This window comes from Syngnathus acus, chromosome 24, assembly GCF_901709675.1.
Source record: "Syngnathus acus chromosome 24, fSynAcu1.2, whole genome shotgun sequence".
NCBI classification, from domain to species: domain Eukaryota; kingdom Metazoa; phylum Chordata; class Actinopteri; order Syngnathiformes; family Syngnathidae; genus Syngnathus; species Syngnathus acus.
The window spans coordinates 3,597,457-3,612,497 of record NC_051108.1 but is presented as its reverse complement, the minus strand read 5'-3'; the positions used below and the strand labels follow the sequence as shown (position 1 = coordinate 3,612,497).

Genomic DNA, 15,041 nt, shown 5'->3' with positions numbered 1-15,041 from the left:
GTAAATTGAAGCAATGCAAGACTTACCAACATCTGAAACCCCATCTGTCAGGGAGAACCACAGTCAAAAACAATGTTATTTACTTACATTATTATCACATCATACCTGATTTGCTGACACCTAGAAAGGCAGGTTAAACTCACTTTGACCTCTGGGATGTAAAACGCACATTAAGCGGGCGCATCCAGGGTCATACCTAGACCGAGTTCAAAAGGGTGATAGGTTATTTATGGCAGTCGGGATGGTCGTAGACAACAGATGGCAACAATGAGATGTTTAAGGGCTCTTGTCTTTGTCGCACACAGTCATGACCTCTGGGGTAAGTTCATGGGAAACGTGAGAATAGCTCATCCATAATAATGACGACAGCAATGTAAAAGAATGTTTGAAAGTGAAGCAGGATAAATATCATTATTTCTTAAGACAATTCTAGAATTCTGAAAATTTCCCAGTTAAACGCTTTTTTTAATTTCCTAATAAAATACAGGACACACTGTATCCAGTTTGACGATAAACAGAATTTATTGCGGATCAAACACATCGCACACACATGTTCAGCACTGATGGCATTTACAGTTTCAAGTAAGGATGCATCCACCCTGTCAGTGTTGCGAGGCGGTCTTCACAGAGGCCATTTGCCCATCTCATAGCGTGTGAAAGATAACATTAATAACCATGGCCCTGTTCTATTTCAGGTGTTATAGCAATTCCGGTGAGTCACAAATCTGGGCCATGGAACAGGACTATCAGACATGCCAATGTGCAAATGGCCTCTGTGAAGAGGATACAATCTAAGAGCTGAAAATAATCAGTCAGTCGGTATTGGAGATTTACATGACTGCAGCTTTAAATTACTGAATGGACACAAGCTTGATTCTTTGGTTCAGTGTTTGCACACGCAGCCAGGCGTTGTGCTCCTCCGATATTGTTTTGGTAGCTTAAAATCCACAGTGAACTGAATCATTCCCACAAATCCACTGCTTTGTTCAGCCAGCTTGAAATGAAAAAGGCAGTCAAGTAGCAAAGTGTGAGGAGCCATTTTGGACTGCTGAATGGAATAAGAAACATTCTGTCCATAGGCAGAGAGAAAGCTGAGTAGTAAGGTTTCAATTGAATGAATGGAAATAAAGTTTCAATAGGATTTGATCCTTAAAGTGGGAAAAATGACAGATGTGTTTTTTCTAAAAAAACACTTCATCTGTCTTTAAGGCAGTGGTTATTGGGTTCATGTCTCCTTTCACTTTGCTCTTGCATAAAAACCACTTGAATATATATTCAACCTCTTTCTCAAACACACGCCACTGTCGTTTCTCAATTCAGTACCTGGACAGTCAGCCGAGCCGCTAGAATACGAGCACCCGTGGAGTTATTCACATCGCCTAAACACAGCAGCAGCAAACGTCCCGTTCCAGATCTGTCTCAGCAGGACGCGACCACTCGAATATACATATTAACTCACGCAACAAAAGAATAGCAAAGCAAAAAATAAATAAACACAAAGCACACGGTGCTAAAACTTAGTCATTTCATCTCATCTTTTTACCAGTCGGCCTTCTTTGATTGTACTTTCTTCTTTCCTTTATCTCTATCGAATTAAAGCTTACTAACGCATCTGCCTCCTCTTCACACAACCCTCTGTCACTTACTTGACCCTTCTAAAAAAACAACAAAATAAAAACACTTAAGCGCACACACACGCGCATGCTTGAGTAAAAATCAGTAGGCTTCAGGTTCCTTATTTAGCTATGCTCGATTATGTCAACACAAAAAGTACAATCACAGTGACAAGACAAACACTAATTCAGAGCTATACATCAGTAAATGGACTGCAGTTTTGGGTCCTGTCCAGCAATATGTGTTTATATTATTGCCATGTGTTCCAATCACCACTGGCTAATAGGGAAGTTTCTTGTCTCCACTTTAGCTTCTTCTTTGGCTGGGATGAAACACCACACTGCCTGAGGAGAGTGGCAATATGTCCAATTTACTGTAAACAATCTTTAGTTTTATAGTGGTATATCTACATTTAAGTAAATGCCCCTGATGTTCTCTAGATTGAAATTTCCTGGGAAAATACAGTGTAGCTTAAAAGAAATTAAAGACCCTATAAAGTCAAATCAGAGATTTGTTTTCTAACTATATTAAAAATGTTAAGATAATTGGTAGAAATCTGAAAAGACAAAACTATGTGGTATGTCGGAGTAGTACTGTACACAGTATTTACACCATTTCAATTTTTGTTTTTGGGCGTGGCTAAAACAGTGCCTGGTCACGCAATTCAGCTTATTATCATTATTGATTACTTTTATTATTAATTTTGTTATCATTACTATCATAATTAAGTCTGACTTGACAGGCTTTGGGCTGGCATGGACACTTTAGAGCGCCTCGTCGTCAGCCGTGAGTTTGTGCACAGCATAAGGGAAAGGCAGAAAAACTGAGGAGATGTGTCGTCTGATGTGACAACCAGCATGTAGCATTTATATCTCCTGCACACTTGTGAAAGACCTCCAAGTGTTTTAAACACCAACATTATTTGTTACATTTAATTTGGAGCTGAAAATAGAGGCTCATACTTACTGTTTGTATTTGTTCGTGATGAAAATTTAACCTGCTGGAGGAAGAAGAATGCTTCATGAGAATACACCAAAAAAACAACAAAGCAGTGTCATGATAAAATATGTTGCTACCACACATGGCTTCATAAGAACCACATGGGTCTCAGCGTTCTAAAACTAGATGCAGATGTATGGTCACAGCTGGATTCTTTCATGAGAAAAAATTTGTGGACAAGATGAAGGTTACTTCATTAACATCAAACTATGTGGAATACATAGAGCTGGACATTTTGCCAGTATACAGAATGTTAAAGTGTTATTAGGGTCATGAGTGTTCACACTACACCAAACCCGGGGGTACGCCAGGAAATGGTCTGCACGCTCCATCTTTGCTGACGCCCGGCACATAAAGAGGGCCGACTAATGAGACGGCACACTAATGAAGTACAAGGCAAAGTCATAAGGAAAAGATTGTAAAGTTGAGTTGTGTGGATGCAAGTGATCAGACATGCATCCGGAGAAAAGGGCGGGAATATAACTCGTGCATGGCGATACATAAAATAGCTCATTTATTCTAAATGAGTCAAATTTAGAGTGTAGTAGTGAATCACATTGTGCGGCAGTATTCCAGTGAGGACTGAAGTCTACTGTAAGACACAAACAGCCTTTGTCTCCTATTTAGAGAAGCTGCTAAAAATGACTTGAAAGTTGTGTTTAATTTAGTTTGTTTGAATTCCAACACTATGTTGATTTGAAATCATTTTTGGTGTAAAGGTGTGAGCAAAAAAGAATCAACATTTTCCTACAGCATTACCTCTGTCTTTTCCATTTAGCAATCTCTCCTCTTCCTCTCGACCTTCATCTGCTTGGAAAAAAAATGTTCAATTTAGGCATGTATATGTATTGCAGCAGAAACATTTCTTTTAGTCAGAGGGGATTGATTACTGCGGGATATATTATTTACAGATAAGTACATTGAAAAGTCACATAGAATTTAAATGAGCTAACCACCAAAAGCAAAACACATCAACATGACTTATGTTGAACCTCATAGAAAACATTCCTATTATTACAGTCAAACTGAAAACTGGGTTCAGAGGGCTAAATGGTTGTGCAGCACAAAACAATCAGACGTGTGTGTGTACCAGAATGAAGCTCTTTGACCAGTGAGGACACAGTGTTGGTAATGGAGTCAGCTGCTACAAGAAGGTCATTCCTTAAATTTCTCCTGGGGCCTGAAGACATTCAACAACAGAATAATAACTGGGAATATCTTTCAAATATATATGACTTGAAACGGACCACCTTTAGCTTTATAATTATTTGATAAGGTGTTTTAATATATATAATTAAATTGTGTGTGTGTGTAACTAAGGCAACATTTTCACTATATTCTAGTTTGCCTAAAACGTCTGGCATATATTTTTCACCTTTTGTCAAGGCTTTCTACCAGTACAATATGGACGTAGGGCAGCCTAGAGAATGTTTGTGTCGTTTAATGTTTGTGTTAGAACGACTAGACGGATGCAACAGAACCTAACCGGGCCAGGGAAGCAGTCTGGAGGGTTGGATACAAATGAAAGTTTCTTGAGGCTTCAAGTGCACTCACTTCCCTCCCCTGTAGGCCAAAACGCGAACTGCATTAAATCATTTTCACAATGTTACCTTGGGCAAAAGCCTCTTGTACATCTCCACCCACACCAGCAAGGGAGTCTTGGGTTGAATACATTTGTGGAGACGCGGTACCAACTGAGCGGGCTGGTGAAGGGCTCGGCCGGGAAGGAAAAGAATGTGAGGAACCCGCAGCCTGCGCCTAAAAGAAAAAATTTGCAACGATTAATCAATATACTTTATGAATAATATGAGATAACATTTGAAAAGAAACATGGAACTGTTGTTATTTTCGCAACCTGTCTTGTATTTAATCATAACCCAAATGATTTAGTCCATCAAAAGTGGCGTTAAACTTACTGCCTGTCGCTGTTCCTCATCCTACAGGATCAGAGCATGGGCAGGAGAGAAAAAGGGTGAAAAGAGAGAAGTCAGGCATGAGCAGTGACAGAAAAGGAAAGGCTCTTAAAGAGAAACCAGAGGAAGTAAAATGAGACATAATTAATAGCATAGAGCTTAGGAGAAAGATGTGGGGAAATAAGGGGATATGTGTGTGTGCGCGCGAGAGTACAAGCGATTAAATGCCACGCTTAATAAAAGGCCATAGTTCAAATGAGTGTGTGTGTGTGTGTGTGTAACCTTGAGTAACTTCATCAGTCCCTCCAGCTGGACCATCAGTTCTCTCCTGCTCTCTTGCAGAGATGACATCCTCTGCTCCAGCTCATCTTTCCTCTGTCTGCAATGCGACAAATTACAATTCGCACTTTGGAAGGTGAAGCAGATTGATTAAGTCTTATTCACGAAAGATTGACATGGCAGAATAGTTTTCACATTTTCCGTGTGTTAACAGAGGTGGCTCCTGATATAGCTGATATTTTCTGTTCGGTTCCATTCAGAGATCACAATAATAATCAGTTATATTTGGATGAAGCTCTTACTCGACTTACTATATTGGGCCAATGTGCGTACATAAAGTTGGAAAAAAAAACAGTTTCACATAGCAAATCCCACCTGTTCGGTTTGTTGTTATTATTGAAAAGCAAAAACATGTTGGATGATTTTTTTTTTTTTTTTTGCACCCGGCTTTTCCAAACATCCATCTGTCATTGCCATCTGCCATGAAGCCTCCCGCTCTGTTCTGCAGAGCCTCACTGCACATTTCTGACTCAGTCAAACACTGTGGCTCACGATGTTGACAATTCATCGTTAGAATTAAACTGCAGCAACTTATATGTGGACCCACCTGTAGGTCTTATTTGCATACGTGAAACCTGGTATGTCTGTGGACCATGTTTCAGAGTGCGTGTTCACCTGAGCAGGCGAAGCTCGGCCAAGAGAGTCGGGTTGGTGCTGCCCTTTTCGGGACTGGGCTGGCACACGGCATCATGTTCTGAGCGGAGACGCTTGATCTCTGCCAAAATCTCTCTGTGTAATGAAACAAACATGGCGATCAAGCACACTGGACATGACCGACCAAGCAGGGGGAGAAAACTGGACTTTTTTTTTTTTCTATTTATTATATCATGGCTAAGTGATGATGGAAAAGGAAATGGAATATATTGCCCAATGAAAATGTGGGCTGATGAATCCAATATGAGTAATACAATTGAAAATAAATACCTCTGGGATTTTACACTTCCCTACCTGTTTTTGGATTCCAGCTGAGCGATGAGCTCCCTCTTCTGTTTGTTTACATCAAAGTTGATGCTTCGAGTGGGTATCACCTAAACACACACACACAAGATGAACCGACATTGATTGCCAGTGTTGTGTGCATTCACTGCATGATTCAAATTTATGAGAGCTCACCCCTGAGCTTTCAGTCTCTGCCAATCGAGAAGTGTAGCGGGCGATAAGTTTGTGTTCATCATCTTGCCTGCCGGGGCTGGGTATGCTGCTAATAGAGAGATTATGTTTACTCGAAATTTAACATCACTTTCCAACATGCAACCTTTTTAGTCAATAATTAAACAACAACCACCCAAGGCAAATGTGTTAAAAATCAAACAAGTTCTGTTAGTGCATATTCATTTTGCTTTGGCTGGTTAACCAATGTACTGTCATGTCAATTTGTTTTTTGCACAAAAAGCTACTGCAGGGTGAAATCCTGTAGAAAAAAAAATAATTGACTGCTATTTAAAGTAGCAGATGTTTCAAACTAACACATGACACACCAACGATTCCCTAAAAGGCTGATTGTTGTCGCAGTGCTCAACAGCACTGAAAACAAACTGACTTCTTGTCTTTTTTCCTTACTATGTTTTCTTGTTGATAATTAGTTCTTGTTTGACCTTTACTGACAAAAGAATGATGACCTAAAATCATATATTTGGATTCCAATGAGTGACTCAGCCAAGTGACTCGCTCTTCAAGTCCTGCCCTACTGTATCCCTGCAGCCTCTCACCGTGGGCTGCTTTGGAGGCGATTCACATAAGCGGCGATCAAAGCGTGTTCCTCATTCATGCGATGAGCTGCTGCCAAACTGCTAACACAAGTTATACACAGCAAAGTAAGCATGGGCAAAAGTCTTGGGACACTCAGATGGCTACTTTGGTCGAACTTTTTATGTTTCAGCATGACTGTAATTCTCATGTCAAGCAATATGAGACATCTAAACTCATGCACCAACTGCAAATGCTACACTGGTATTTGAACTAACATTACCTCTTGGAGGACTCTGGTGCTGATGAAGACAGCAGCATGGCCGGACTTGGATTCCCAATAGGTTGAGCAGGGCTGCACATACATAGCAAACACAATGACGACTTATATCAACGATACAAACACAGGCTGAAGTTTATAGCATCGACTTATTAAAGAACAGAGCCACATTTGAAGCTTGCATTCTGACACACATTCACACGCTTCGGTGTAGTCATGCAATGGTGAATCATTCCGGCCAGAGCAAACACAGACGGAGTAAAGATCACAAGGGGTACAAAAAGAAAGACAAAGCGATAAGCAACTAAAGTGAAAGGGTGAAAAAGACAAAAACTGAGAACTAAAATGACCTAATGCTACTTCACTATGTGCATACTCACAGCTAAGTACAGCGCCTCTGTGCTGGCCCGATTAAAAGCTCAATGCTGGGAGGCATGCAATGAACCCATCTGCTGATGTTTGAAAAGTCAAAGACTGTGAATGCGGCCACAGGGGGCGGAGCCGCAAAAGGACTGGCTGGATTTGTTATTTCCCTAAAGCTACCTGCATGTTCTGTGAATATGTAACGGGTAATACCAAATAACAAGTTGGTAAAAGTCGACTCCTGAGGAATAATTTACAACTGTCAATGAAAACCAACCTTTATACTGCAAGTTATTGACAGCCAGACTGAAGTCTCACTTAGGCAATATTGTTTCTATGTGCTTCCAGAGTGGATACAATAATGGAATAAGACCAGCTTCAGTAACATAATGAGACAGGTTCAATTACTCAATAAGGATTATGCCGATGGTGTGGAATTGTCTGGTGATGGAAGTTGAACTACACTGGCATCAGAACATTCTGAGAGATTATTATCATGTCTGTTTAAAAAAAAAAGACCCACGGTAAATCGAGGAAATGCATTCACACGCCTAATAGCCGAAAAATGTTTTTAATGTGGAACTTTGACAGTGAAGTGTGTGTGTGAGTGGGAGGGGGGGGGGGGGGGGGGGTCGTACACTATATTTGCGAGATTTAGGGTCCTCTCAGGTTCTTCTGGGTAAACTGGGTGGGAGGGTTCCCTGGACGATACACAACCCAGAGTTTTGCCCAGGGCTCGGCCCAGCTTGGTCGCTGGCGACTTCTGCATTAAGACAAACCAAATACAGTATGTGATCAAAACCTGAAGGTGTTTTGTATTCATCCATGTTCCTGAGTCAGTTAATATATGTGGATATTTTGCCCCTAGTGCTTATATGATTATTTGTCTTCTTTTCCATTTTAAACTGTCATGACTCACCCAGGATGAGTGCTCTTTCATCTGATGCTGGTTGCTATGAGAGCCGTTGACATTGCCACGCCAGAAGCAATTTTGGCAGAGTTGGTACCCTCGGCAACGGAGACAGCGATAGCGGAAGCCGGTCATACCGTTGCTACGACAGTACGAACATGAGACGGGATGGTAGACTAAAAGTGAAAGAGAAATGAAACAGAGTTAAACATTCTGACGGAAACAATCACCTTTAATGTCAGCGTATGAATGTACGTGTGTATTTGTAGCTACCATTTTCCACATTGGCAAGGCGATGCATGAGGGGCAGCCACACAAGACAAGGAGGAGGGTCAGATACAATGTCCAGGAACATGTTGAGCATCACCCTCTTCTACAACAACAATGAGAAATAAACTCTTCAGAAAGACAAGCATCTCGCATAAACGAACAGTTTAATTTGCAATGAGAAACCAATTTAGAGTAATTATCTGTAACACTATGAAACAGTTTTCTGACCTGTTGTGGGAAGCAGGAGCGGACCATGTTGTTTGTGTAGCCAAAGGACGGCCCTTCATGCACAGCTGATGGCAACTTGAGGGCTTCTAACAGAAAATGGTCAAATTTGGACGGGACCATCACACCGCTGGAGTCTGAGACCTGAGAAAACACATCTGCACATACAGATAGATTAAGTTGACAGCAGCAGTAACATATATTCTCCACAAGGTGGCACTTAAGTATAAAGTGTGCAATGAATTTTCATTATGAGACAGGAAATTGCAGTACAGCTTTAGCAACTATTGAAAGCAAAGTGATAGTATAATAATGTGCCAAAAATATCTATAAAAATGAGACTTTTCCCTAACTGGCTACTGTACAGACAATAACTTTTTTTTTTTTTTTTTTAATTGTTGCACATAATGATTTTAAAACATCCATCTCTAGTCAGGACAGTATCTGCTGTTACTTACAGCGGAGTTTGTCCACTAAGTTCCCTCCACATAGCACAGCCAGAATTGCCTTTATTGAGAACACTGTCAGCCGGCTCTCTGGTTCGCTGAAACGAGATATGTAGCGTCTGATGAAGTATTTGTCATTTTTATAGAATGTGGAGTTCCTTTGTTTTTCCTCATTTACCTCTCAATGGCGGCTAGTATGAAATCAACAAACAGGACAGTACTCTCTCGTGGCTTAATTGGGTGTGTGGTAGGCAGGCGCTTGCTGAGCTGGTTGAAAAGTGATGACACCAGGTTCTCCAACCTGGTCACAGATATGCCAGTATTCAATTCCACTGCATTCAGACCAGCGTCACGCACTGCTTCAATCACGTTGTATATGTCGATGAGATGCACTGCGAAAGGAAAAGAGAGTTTCACCAATAGTTACGGAATGTCCTTTTTACTTTCAGACTTACAGTTACATCTCTTCTGTATGAATCTCAGCTTGCAGGCTGTTCGATATGTCGAGAGACAAATGGCGTCAAAGTCCTGATCCGCTGTAACACAGAAAAGACATTTCAAGAAAGCTCATGCCAGTCACTTTGTTGAAAAAAAAGCAAACAATGCACTCACCAAGCTCCACCAGGATCTGCCTTCTGGCTGCTTCCGTGGCCGGTGGATCTCCCCTCCTTCTCTCTGTCCGGCCCCTCTCCTCCATCACCATCCTGCATCAAAGAAATGACCAGGGATACGCTTAGCAGTCACTTTGAGTTGTTTAATTTTTGCTGGAGGACTAAACAGTCAGAAACAGGTTTAATCTGTAAACCTGCTACTTAGTATTCTACTAGGGAAAATATCCTGATGAATATTTCACAGCGTTTGTCCATGGTTGTTATAAATTGTGATTAAGTGGCATTTGGAAGGATGTAATTCAAGTGGCAACAAAATTCTAAAACGTTCAAACATTGACTCCAAGACATCAAATCTATTGTTGGCATTTACAGAAAATCTGTATGGAAGGGAAAAAGGAAATGCAAACAAAATGGATACACTCTCCCATAAACCTGAAATACACACAAATATTGGCATTCCTTGAATAAATATAGTGACAGGCTAGGCCACACCCCATTCACCCACCACTCCCTATACACATTCCAGAGAGGATTTGAACATTTCCCAGGAGGCCTCATGCCTTCAAACAGACAAAAAAAAAGGATTCCTCCTTTCAGTCAACCCACAAACACACATACTTCTTAATCCTAGTTAGTCAAGTACACGTGTAACTCGTTCAAAGGTCCAAGGGATCCTCTTTAGTGAACAGTGGTGGAATAATTGACGTAAATATTTATTTTTGTAGAATAAGCAAATATTTTGGGCATTAGAAACCCCAAAAAATCTCACTCATTTTTTATGGAATAAGCAAATATTTTGGGCATTAGAAACCCCCAAAAATCTCACTCATTTTTTATGGAATCTTTTTTTTCTGGCTCCCGACTATCTCATCTTAAAATTATACAGTAAGTAATAAAATAATTACAGTATATTAAAAACTCATAGCATTGAGTGCAGCAGCTGTTAGGAACCATCTCTCACTAAGAGATGACGACTCTCTCGAGCTGGCCACTTCTCCCACTCTCACGGTGAGTGTACTGCTATTATCAACTGAGGTACGCTGCGCAAATGTATCTGTGACACCAACATTTAAGATCTTCGTGGTGCAAAGTCTGCTTCCCATTTGAGATGTGGACGCTTGAAACCTTCTTTGACATAATTGTCCTTGCCGCTATTACTCCCAACTAGGTCAGGACAGGAATAGCGTTGTCGCTACTGGGAGGAAAATGGCCACAGATCCACAACATCTCAGAAAGACATTTTATATGAAACAAAATACACTTACAGGAAGTAAAAATGTAAGGAAATATCTTCGTCCGCCCATTGCAGCTGTAATATCGCTCCCACTCCCTCTTATGGAAGACTTTTGGCAATGTCTTTGGGGTGTGACTGTGGAAACTCTGTCTCTTCATTCAGAAGAGTTTATCTCGGTCTAAATCCAATTAACTAAATATTTATTGTTGAAAAGCGAAATGGAAAGAATTTGGACAAATTAAACAAAAACTTGATTCATCCTTTAATTTGGGAACCAATTTTTGTTGTTGCTGTACTTCTACTATTCAAAAATATATTTTGACAAAATGGAAATGTAATGGCTTTATTTTCACATAACAGTAAAACTTTCTCCACTACATAAAATGTATTCTTGGTTTATGAGCAGTGACCACAAATAGGTTGAGAGCTGTGAATGTATCCTGAGAGGAACCTCTAAAAGGCAATGGGACCGATGCCTATAGAGAGTAGAGCGCAAATGGAAAGGAACCTTTGACATTTAAAGTTGACAGCATGTGTGTTGCTCTTCTGAGTTTGTGTGGGCCTTAATGCACTTTTTTTTTTTTTTTTTGCACCAGTGTTTTATGATACTTAACATTTGCTGAGCTCTGAATAAACAAATACACTTGGGGTAACTGATGTTTGGTGAGTACTAATCCAAACCACAGTTCTCCCAAGCACGTCTGGCTTCATTCAGTATCGCACGTAACTATTGGATTGTGTGGATAACGTTGTTAAAGTAGTCACACCACTTTATCATAAAAAAAATATCCTGCTGTGGAAACACAGTGGGCGAGACTCAACTCTACCACTTGAAGGAAATATGGCTTATGTGACACGAGTGCATATGGTCATACCTCTCTGTGTCAGGGGGGGGTTCACACTTGGCAAGGGGAACCTCAAAAATGTCTAAGAAAGAGACAGACAGAAGAAAATGGCATTTTAAAAAGCTATCAGACAATTACATAGGCACACACACAATCACACACATAGCAGTACAGTCTATTGCCATTAAAGAACCTGCCAACTGCTGAATTAAAAAAAAAAAAAAAAAACTTAATGGCATAGCAGCAGGATGATAACCTACTGTTTCATTTTACAGCACAAGCTTTGTGACCTTGTTATTTTTAAGTGCGCAACAATTTGTCCCGATGCTGAAGCTGCAACAAACTCAATTGCAGTCGTCAGCAAGCCTCCGGCAACAAAGAAGTGAAACATTTTCTCAATATACAATCATCCTCAGGCATTACCAATGTTATGTAGTCTGCCCTTGCTGTATATTTATATGCTAGATAATTCTGACAGCTGCACCAATGACTTCTTGAGTGAATGGAAACCTCAAGAATGTAGACTCAACCCGGCTCATTTTTGTCATCTGAAATAACAACAAAAGGCAGAGAGATACTCTAGTAAATCCAACAATGTGAATGGGCATACAATGGGCAACAGTCATAACGAAACGTGTCTGTTGAAGTCCTCTTGACACGTACTGTACAAGCACAAGAAGGTTACACCGTTACTTAGAATAATTCCAGCCTCACGCAGCTGTCGAACTAAAATGACATTTGTTCTTAATGTTAGCATGTCTTGTTAGCCACTTATTCTAAATTAGCACATGGACAGCTGACAATCCAAAAGGTAGGTAAAATATCACATACCACTTTTTGCTTACATATTTGATCATGAGAAAAGGTTGACCCTGGAATACCATTTTTGAAAAGGCTGTATCTGAAAGTGTGTTTTATCAAGACCGACCACCCAACCAGTACACCTGTGCCACCGTAACATAACGCCTGACAAAAACACTCACATACACACCTTTTTGCGCTGGTGCTCAGCATAAACCATAAACTACCGGATTGGCAGCCCAAAAACAGTTTGAAGATGAATCCCACGGAAGAAGTTGGAAGATTCAAAAATCAAGAAAGAGGGCATCAGGCAGGCGGAGGCATACTAAAAAGGGGTAAGAGGGTGTTTACCGCCCTTTGGACAGCACACAGGCCCACGCAGGCATCACATAGCACAGAGCCATTTGCAGCTGCTCTGTATTCTCATGCCTAGCCTGACAGGTCTCAAACTGTGTGTGCATGCGTTATGCATGATGCGCATGCAGTGAGAATAACTCTGGACAGACGTTACAGAAATACCCATGCGAGCTACAGTATTGCTTTTCTTTACTACTGACTTACGCCACAAATCCTTCCAGACATGTCAAGGTTTCAGCAAATTGAGAAACCAGGATGTCCATTCACACTTTGAGGTGCTCTTGATGGACATTTTAAAGTTGTGTTGCTCTGTGGCACTTACAACAGCAATTCAGTCAAATACCCAATTTGGAGGATTTAAAGTGGGATTAGTGGAACTGCCCGAGTGACATCATTTTAAATGTTGTCCAAATGAGTCATTATGTATAAATCTTACTCCTGTCCTTTGACCCCTGTGCTGCCATTGAGACTGACCCAGTGTGGCCTATAGCGCATCAGCAGGCAGGTAAAAACAGCAACACATCTCATGTAACGCATGCGAAACAGCTAGCGTGCCGTTATTTATTCCGAGGATTAGCAGTGAGATTGTTGTGCACCAATATGGTGAATAATAAATGTAATGGAATGGACTGGTAATTTAAGTATGGTCTCTGACTCTCATGGAAAAATGTGAATTTCCCCAAAATGTGCTGGAGGGCTCTCATCGAAGCTTCTTATTACATGACAAGTTGGTACTCTGAAAAGCCACTTTTGTATGAGCAAGAAGGAAAATTTAACCACATTGCGTACGTCACAGGCCCTGAAACTCAAATATGTAATTCAAACGAGTGATTTGGAGTAAATCTGATATGTCTCAATGTTCAAATAGCACTGCACAGCCAAAGCTGAACTACATTTTTCCAAAGGCCTCCACTTTGTATCACGACAGGAGTTTGCCACTTAATAGACATCAACTGTTTTTTGATGTGTGTGTCATATTGTGAATCAAATGTTTTAAAATGTGTGCTTTCATAACTCATAACAGCAATAAACTCTTCTGCAAGGTGCCTGGAGTTAATTACACAAAAACATTGGCACTGTTGCCACAACACTAGAGGCAAAAACATCTGAATGAAACATAGTGGTACATCTAGTTAGCTTTTTACAAGTCTAATAAATATTTTGACATTTTGCTTTTTAGTGACTCTTATTCCAAAAGAGGGAGGGGTTTAAATAAGTGGTATGACAAGAACATGAGAGAAAATTAGGTTCTATTGTACACTAAAATGAAACTTTAAGCAGTGGTGGTACATGTTCTTTATAAACCGGAAGGAAGGAAAGTCAAAACATCAGATGTTGAGACTTGAGAGTGACAACAAGACAGAAAGGGAACGCCAAGAAATCGGAACTGAATGTGCGGTTCCTAGGCAATATAAATAAACTTGATTTGACTAAACTAGTTCATGATAAACAGCATTAAAATATCTTTACAGTAAGTTACTGATGCGCAGGAAGGCATGAATGGGTTTTCCTTGGATCGCCAATTGACTAAATACACACTTCCACTCATTTAAAAATATCATACTTGGCATACAGAAGCTGAGGATCATCCGGATTTTAGGAAATGGACACCGATGTTTTTTTAATCCTATAATAACTGCTGTACAAGTACGTCATATGATAGGCGAACCCAGTAAGGTAAAATAGAAAACTAACTATAGCGAAGTCCTGATTTAAAAAAAAGTTTGCACGACTCTCAAGTAATCATCACACAAAAAGGAAGGGAGGGTCGCCGCTATGCACAACTTTTTCAAGATACAATCTGGGCAACCCTCAAATTAAAAAATATTTAAAATTACTGTAATCTGGTTACGTTTGTAGCGGTGACGTGGGCGGCCATGTTGACGAAAAGTTGCTCACCCCCCCACAAACAAAGATCGTTGCAAATAAAACAGTCAGGTGTTGAATTATGCGATATTTAGACGGCTAAAATGTCAAATAAAGAATTAAAATGAAAGGTTATGCTCACCGACAGGTATTAGCAGCGGGGTTTACGTCATCTACACACAAACGTGAGGCTCTCGTTGAGTCAACTTCTAGGCTGCTTTTCTTGCGTTTCTCAGCCTTCGCTTGCCCCCTCGTCGTTTCTTCTTGCCTCAAGTTATGTTT

At 40.4% G+C, this 15,041-nt stretch overlaps 1 protein-coding gene across 15 annotated transcripts; it reads right to left on the bottom strand.

Annotated features, from left to right (window-relative positions):
* Positions 1 to 498: 498 nt before the first annotated feature.
* LOC119117826 (dystrobrevin beta-like) lies at positions 499 to 15,024 on the bottom strand. Of its 15 annotated transcripts, XM_037244370.1 has the most exons (23): positions 14,902 to 15,002; positions 12,159 to 12,283; positions 11,766 to 11,817; positions 9,658 to 9,749; positions 9,501 to 9,581; positions 9,224 to 9,437; positions 9,058 to 9,143; positions 8,603 to 8,757; positions 8,378 to 8,477; positions 8,114 to 8,280; positions 7,833 to 7,957; positions 6,835 to 6,906; positions 6,575 to 6,655; positions 5,979 to 6,066; positions 5,814 to 5,893; positions 5,481 to 5,594; positions 4,809 to 4,905; positions 4,530 to 4,550; positions 4,224 to 4,371; positions 3,704 to 3,793; positions 3,373 to 3,423; positions 2,581 to 2,614; positions 499 to 1,958 (listed from the first exon to the last, which is right to left on the bottom strand). In XM_037244370.1, exons 4-22 carry the CDS (start codon positions 9,746 to 9,748, stop codon positions 2,607 to 2,609), a joined length of 1,869 nt encoding a protein of 622 aa, XP_037100265.1. In that variant the 5' UTR covers position 9,749; positions 11,766 to 11,817; positions 12,159 to 12,283; positions 14,902 to 15,002; the 3' UTR covers positions 499 to 1,958; positions 2,581 to 2,606. The 15 variants fall into 15 exon arrangements, with proteins under 15 accessions (XP_037100265.1, XP_037100264.1, XP_037100272.1 ...); XM_037244369.1 differs by lacking the exon at positions 12,159 to 12,283 and having other exon boundaries at positions 14,902 to 14,989; XM_037244377.1 differs by lacking the exon at positions 12,159 to 12,283 and having other exon boundaries at positions 2,581 to 2,611; positions 14,902 to 14,989.
* Between the last annotated feature and the right edge of the window lie 17 nt (positions 15,025 to 15,041).